This window comes from Triticum aestivum, chromosome 7B, assembly GCF_018294505.1.
Source record: "Triticum aestivum cultivar Chinese Spring chromosome 7B, IWGSC CS RefSeq v2.1, whole genome shotgun sequence".
NCBI lineage: Eukaryota > Viridiplantae > Streptophyta > Magnoliopsida > Poales > Poaceae > Triticum > Triticum aestivum.
The window spans coordinates 66,593,526-66,600,598 of NC_057813.1; the positions used below are offsets into that span (position 1 = coordinate 66,593,526).

The 7,073-nt window shown below is 51.2% G+C and overlaps 1 protein-coding gene and 1 long non-coding RNA gene across 3 annotated transcripts; one reads left to right on the forward strand and one right to left on the reverse strand.

The window, feature by feature from the left end:
• Window positions 1-2,937: 2,937 nt before the first annotated feature.
• Window positions 2,938-5,178, forward strand: LOC123160224 (uncharacterized). The gene is made up of 3 exons (XR_006480053.1): window positions 2,938-3,070; window positions 3,165-3,250; window positions 3,651-5,178. It is a non-coding gene; the product is annotated as an uncharacterized lncRNA (long non-coding RNA).
• A 269-nt stretch (window positions 5,179-5,447) lies between these two features.
• LOC123162573 (stress response protein nst1-like) lies at window positions 5,448-6,705 on the reverse strand. 2 transcript variants are annotated; one of them, XR_006481347.1, is made up of 2 exons: window positions 6,465-6,705; window positions 5,448-6,386 (listed from the first exon to the last, which is right to left on the reverse strand). XR_006481347.1 is itself a non-coding variant. In XM_044580352.1 (2 exons), the coding sequence occupies exons 1-2, from the start codon at window positions 6,678-6,680 to the stop codon at window positions 6,012-6,014; spliced, it is 543 nt and encodes a 180-aa protein (XP_044436287.1). In that variant the 5' UTR covers window positions 6,681-6,705; the 3' UTR covers window positions 5,448-6,011. The 2 variants fall into 2 exon arrangements, 1 of the variants encoding a protein (XP_044436287.1); XM_044580352.1 differs by having other exon boundaries at window positions 5,448-6,338.
• Window positions 6,706-7,073: the final 368 nt, after the last annotated feature.

Below are 7,073 nucleotides of genomic sequence, written 5' to 3' on the forward strand. Positions count from 1 at the left end.
CCGACAGCCCCAGCCCAAACCCTAGCCAAGAACTCGCCGGCCGGCCGCCCGCAGCCATGGGGCTCTGGAACTACTGCCGCAAAGGAAAGCACGACCGCGAGGCTGGCTCCTCGTCGGGGCGTCGTCGCGGCTCGGTGAAGAAGGAGGAGCCGGCCTCGCCATCGCCACCAGGCCGGGCCCCCTCGCCGGCCGCCTTCTCCATCGCCCCCGCGTTCGCCGGCGAGCGCGACCGGCACTACATCTGCGCGGATGTGTGCCGCCGTTATTGGGAGACGAGGACGCCGCTCCCCTGGAGCGACGCCCACCTCCCCTACAACTGACACTTGTCGGCCGACCGCGTGCCGATCCCGCCGGTCCCGCTGACCGGCCATGCGCGCCGCCAGGAGATCGAGCGCCGCCGCCGCCTCCTCCCGGACGACCTCTACTACGACGAGAGGTACGCCCCCGACTCGCCATTGTGGGACACTTGGTTCCGCGATGAGCACGACACGCGGCGGGCGTCCTTCTTCGCTGGCACGTCGACGGGGCCACGACGACCACGCCCAAAGCGCCGAGCGGCTGCTCCCCAGGAGCGCGGGCGTAGGCGGGTGCGCGGCCTCACGCCCACGCCTTCGCCGTCGCCATCTTCATCGCCACCACCACCTCCTCGCATGACGGCGGAGGAGGAGGCCCGTCTCGTGCAGCGTGTCATGGAGGACTCCATGAACACGCACGACGAGCGGCAATGGGACGGCTTGGAGGAGGCCATGGCACTCTCTGCCGCCGGCGACGTCGCCTTTCCGGAGCTGCAGATGGCGGCCTTCATGGAGGAGAGGAGTGAGGACACGATGGAGGAGGAGCCGTCGGCCGCGTTCCAGCAGCTGCTGGGCCAGGGGTGGGGCTGATCCTGCACTGCTCCGGAGATGGCCGCCGGCGTGGGCGTGAACTGGTGCGCCACTCCGCCGCGGTCACCGGAGCGGGAGGCATCGCCACGGGAGGAGGTGGTGCAGGCACCTCCCGCCGCCCAGCCCGCCCCCGTCTACCACGCACCACCGGCCCATCTGTGGACGCCGCGGACCTATGTCGACCTCATCAGCGACGACGACGACACCGGCGGCCACTGAAGATGACCACGGCGACGGCATCGACGGGCACGGGCAGGAGCGCGCCGGCGGTGGCCTTTTTTATATTTAATTATTAATGTGATGAAACTGGGCCGTTTTGTGGCCATGACCCCCCTAACTAAGTTTTATCTTTATTAAACTGCGTTTATTTACTTTTTTAGTCATTTTATTTATGTTTTCTGTTTTTTTATTACTTTTCTGACACGGACGTGATTTGGGGTGCGGCCGCGCGGTGGGCGCACGCACGATCCAACGAACACAGCCGGACACGGACGAACCCATCGACGCCCCAAAGGGACAAAACCCGGTCAATCCGAACGTCCGTTTGAGATCGTGCGGTGGAGTTGGCCTCACTCATCATGAAACCCCATCATCATCGTCGCCCTCGACACTTCCGCCCGCCGTCTCCCCGCGTCCTCGTCCCACTCCAGATGGCGCAGCGGAGAAGCGAACATTGACCTGACCCGCGCGCGCATCATCACCGCACTATTTTCTACCACGCGCCCACGCACTCCTGTCGTCTCCCCATCCTCCTCGCCCCCGGCCCCGCGGCCCGGGCCGAACGTACGCCGCGAGATGCCGCGCAAAGGCCCCGGCATCTCCCGGCGCGCCGCTGGGGCTGCCCTCCGGGTTTCCCTCCGCGGTCGCCCGGTCCTCCCGTGATGACGGTGGTGCGCGCTCTGCTTTCGCCCCTGGTGCGCTTTTTGTCCGTGGCCTCGCCCTACAGATCTCGACACGACAATTTTCCTGCTCATGTCGTGTGTAAGTGTAACAGTGTCGCTAGGGGAGTAGGGCAAAGGACGGGCCTTTTCGCGCGGACTCCGGGCGCCGGGCCATCGTGGAGCCGGCGATCGTGCTGCACAAGCGCAAGGCGTCCTACCTCTACGAGCTGGCTCTCTCTGACGTAGGAGTGCGCCGCCCTCTCCAACCACTAGCCCAGCCCCAGGCTCCGTCGTCAATGTCTGGCGCTCCGGCCCGGTGTGCTGTGCACCCACGTTGCATTCAGATAGGGATATGGCGGCCTCCGAACGATCGACTTGTCACTGCGGAGACGGGCGTGGTAGAAACCGTGATGCGTCCGTGCCACTGGCTTTCCGCTCTCAACTTGTCAATGGTCTCAGCACGGCAGCGCACGCGGTTCCCTCCTGCCACCAAACATGTTGAAACGACAGCCCCAACACTCGCAAAGTGCTTTTTACCGGTTCAGGTATCTGATTTTTTGTTGAAAGAGACCCTCTGCCCACAGGAATTGCCAAAAAAGACCCCCTGCGAACGAAATTGACAAAAGAGACCCCCTCACTAGTGGCGGTAGGCGCGGCAGGCGACACGTGTCACCTGCCGCCACGCCGTGAGGCGGTGGGCCCGGCCGCCACAACAGGAGGCGGCAGCCCGGTGTATAACGGTGCGTGCACAGGGCAACACAGGGCAGCGTGCCGCGACGGAACGGGCCGCGCCAGGCGGGCCCGGCCGCCACCGGGTGAGGCGGCCGCCGCTGCCGCTGTCGCTACCCGGCCGACAAGGCCTGCTGCGCGCGGGCCCAGCAGGTGGGCCACGCCGCCACCAGCCGAGGCGGCCTGTCCTGTGCTGCTGCACGCGCGACAGTGCGTAGACGGCGCTGATTTTGAGGCGCGACAGTGCGCAGACGGCGCTGATTTCGTGGCGCTACAGTGACGGTTGTGACTCCGACGCGCGGGAATATGGATGCTTTTGGTTCTTTCGCCCGGGAATCACTCACTCGCTGCGGGAATCCGAGGCTGCGGAAACCTGTTGTGCCGACACTACAGGGATCCTCTTCCTTTATATAGTATGCTTCTGCTCCGTGCGCAAGCACACTGGCATCCTCTTCTAACTTCTGAGTATGTAAGAACAGAGAGAAAGAAAAACTCAGTAGGCACTTTCACTTGTGATTTAGGGTGATTTGGAGTTGGATTTTGAATATGTTGAAGTTGAAGAAAAGATAGACGAAGGTAAGATCTATCCATTTTTGTTGGTTTCGTTTGCATGCATGATGTTTTTACTCTTTTTGTTTAGTTCATAACTATGTGTTATCTATTTTGTTAGGCATTATTTCATCACTTTTTGGAGTCATTTAGAGCTTCAGGAGTACGATTTGCCTAGCGAAGTGAGCTATGAAGTTGAAGATCAAGGTATGAGCTTTGCAATAAATTGATTTTTTTGTGCATGCAAGGTCGTAATTAGTTAGTCTTTTAGCTCATCATTAGCTATGCAATGTTAGTGATTAGAGGTTAGAAATAATTTCAGACGACAGATGTAGCATTTATAATATAATTTTTAGAAGAGTAGGTTGAAGATGTTGTATCAATGTTAGGTGCGTCCATTAGTATTGACATGCAAGAAATCTTAATACGGTAATTAAGAAACACTTGTAGTGTAATTATTCATTGCATGTGGTATGTTATTTCATGTGGTATGTTTATTAATAAGTCTATAGTTAGAAGGTTGTAGGTCTACTTTGTTATGTCGAAATAATGTAAATTTTATATGTTACGAATATGTGCTAATGTACTTGATGATGTATGTAATTAGGTAAAATAATTAATCTTAGTAGCAAACAAGGAGGAGATGACGTGATTGAAGAAATTGTGTTTCCATCTTTGCTGTCCCTTTTGAGGTGATGATCAGATACATGCAAGTGCTATTTTCATACTTTTGATAGCAGAAAGAAAAATCCGTGTGTAATATTGATGTTCATATGATAATAGGTTGACTCTGTTCATATAGTACTGGTGACGGATATTTATTCAAACTATTTGGACTCTTAATTGCATTCGCAAACACATTCATATTAGAGCTAAGGTATAAAATGACGCCGTAATTTTGTTAATATTTTTTATATTGATGTACTGCCATGCCGCTGCAAATATTATTATTTGTAAATAAATGAATTTTATCGTATGATATGGAAAACATTATATCATGCCGTAAGAAATTAGATATTTTACTCATATGATATTAAAATGTTATTATCGTAATATTATGTTTAGTGGTTGTTTGGATAGCGAGTACTTACCCTCAGTTTTGTCATAACCTGTTGTAAGAAAATTATGTAGAAAACCATATTTTATTAATAGTCGTTTTTCCAGAAGCGAAGTTTTTGCATGTTGCGAGAACTATTTTAGGATATTTATGGGGTAGTTAAAGAAAAGCAAACAGAGTTTTAGTTTGTTACGCTCGTAGACAAGTTTGAGAAAAATAGATCTTTAAATACCCATTAACCAAACAACCCCTTAAAGTCTAAGCAAATGATTCTAAAAACAAACCGGATATTTATAATACGGCTACTAAATGTTCAGTTACTAATTATTTGAAATGTAAACATGTATGTTGGTTAGGTACTATGGAAAATTTAGTAGTGTACTATGGGAACGTCTTACGCGACGGTCCATGCGGGGTGGATGTGTCCTTCTATGAGTCGACTACAGTTGTGGTGAGAGACATGGTCAACGTGGGTTACGCAGCTGTTAGAAGGTGCATCCGAGCGGTGTTTGGCCCAGTGATGCAGGAAAAAAAATGACAATGGAGGCCTTCATCGTTGATGGAGGAAATGATGGGACAGTTGCCCGTTGGGGTTTGCGGCCTGTCACAGATGATCGGTCATGGGGGTCGTACATGAGGTTTGCAAGCAATCCCAATAACTCAATGTATGGTCAGCCGATGGTGTATGTGGAGTTCATTTCAGTCACTGATGTTGCCGGATGCAGTAGCAGGGGTGGTGAGGTCGAGTTGGCCATCACATCAGCCCCTAGCATCGGCCCATCGGAACCGACGGGCGGCCATCCTGTGTATGACACAGGATATTGGTCGGCGGCCGTTATATCCGCCACCCATTTTTCCCGCAAATGCTTTCCCCTCAATATTTTCCCGCAAACGCTTTCCCTTCATATGTTCCGCCACCCATTTCCCGACAATGCTTTCCCGCCATATGTCCCCGCCACTCGTTTCCCGCCATATGTTCCCGCCAACCCTTTCCCGCCATACTGCACTCGTTCTTTCCCGCCATTTTCTCCTCTCTACCTATAAAACCCCCTTCAGACGGAGGTGGATAAGCATTCGAGTGTAGTGTAGTCGAGATGTCCCATTATCCTTTCGATCGTAGTTTTCACCCTGGGATGAGCAGGACTCTTCTGAGGCTAGCTACCGATTTCAGGATGGACAATAGGATAGTTCCATGGAACGAACTCACCGGTAGTGACACCATAATGAATGAGTTGGCTCACCAATTACGTAGGTCTGGGTGGCCTGAAAGGAGCTATGAGGAGGTACGTAAAGAACTTCTTAGGTTGCGTGCAAGGTGGAAGAATGTAGTGGAGCCGAAGAGTGAAACTTTTAGAAGGACTGCAGAAAATCATCCATTTTTATGGACTGAGGAGAGCGAGGATGAAGATGATATCTTCATGCCGCCGCTTCCGGGTGCTGCATGTCAAAGGGCAAGAGTTCTGCATCGTCTAAGGGCAAGAGTACTGCATCCTCGAAGAGCAAGAGTTCTACATCGTCCAAGGGTAAGAGTTCTACATCCTCGAAGGGCAAGAGTTCTGCATCGATGGAGGATGACGATGATGCCTTCATGTAGTTTTTAAACTGTATTCCAGTTCTACCGTTTAATTCGGATGTACTTGCATTATTAGTTTGCACTCTCTTATTGTAGGGCATTATGTTCTATCTTAATTTTATTTTGTAGTTGTTGTACGATGTTCGATATTAGTGGAGGGAAAGAAAATGCCACTACTTTATTCTAAAACTATATTTATTTTCATTACGACACGACACAACTGAAAATAAGATACATTGTAGGAATAAACCTACATTTAACTCCTGAAATAAAGCTACATTAAAGTGCAGAAATAAAGATACAAATGATTGCGAAATTTAAAATACTACCATAGGAATCTACTGAGTCCAGCGTGGATATTTTCCTTTTCCATCGCCAGCTTCTTCTGCTGCCTTGGCCTCACGAGCCCTTTCTTTCTTTCTCTGCCTCTCCGCCTCACGAGCCTCCTTTCGCTGTCGTTCCTGCTCCTCCATGCGACGAGCCTCTTCCCTGTTTTTCTTTCCCATTTCCTGAAAAAAACGGTGTTGCTCCGCATAGTATTCTTTTAACTCTTTCTCTTGCTCTGCTTTCTCCTCAGCTTCCGCCTTCTCGCGTCGCTCTTCCGCAAATAAACTATTCCACGCACGGCGACTTCTTTCATGAATCTCAGTCACTGCCCAAGCCGGCTTCTCCGTGTCAATCTAACGATAGTACATGCACAGAGGCGGAGGAGACTACAACAAGAAACAACAATGTTATTAAAGAATAAATCAAAATATCAACAATATCTATTTGTGAGGGTTAAAGCATACCGGAGGCTTGTCGTACTCTGAAATAGCTACGGCAGGATCTTCCTCATAATTGGCGCACATGAAAAACTTCATGCCCAACCAATCTGAAAAATCCGTCACCTCCTTCACCTTGCAAAGATCGCCACACCAACACCGCAGGACTGCCACCCCCAGAGGCAAACTTGCATTCTTCATTTTCCTCGGCCTAATGCTTTGATCCGAGCAAGGCAAACTCATACCGACTGAAAAATGTGTTACACACTTTGCGCACTGCCGATTTCGAGGATGGCTGGACGAGAGCCTCCGTGTCTCCTTTTATAGGCTCACACGATAAATGATGGCGAGAAAATAAGCGAGAACAGAGGAAATTAGGCGGGAAATTTTAGGATCCCTGTAGTGTCGGTACAACAGGGAACCTCGGATTCCCGCAACGAGTGAGTGTATTTCTGCAGTGCCGTCGCGTCCTCTCAAGCAGTAGCCAGCACGCGCGTGGGAATTAGCTAAGTCTGCAACAGGGAACCTGTCGCCACGCATGACTCAAGCAAAACAAGCAAAAGCAGGCTATGCGCATCAATTTTCAAATCATCGGAATGAGCGAAGTTTGTATCGGAATCAGCGCCGTCAGTCACG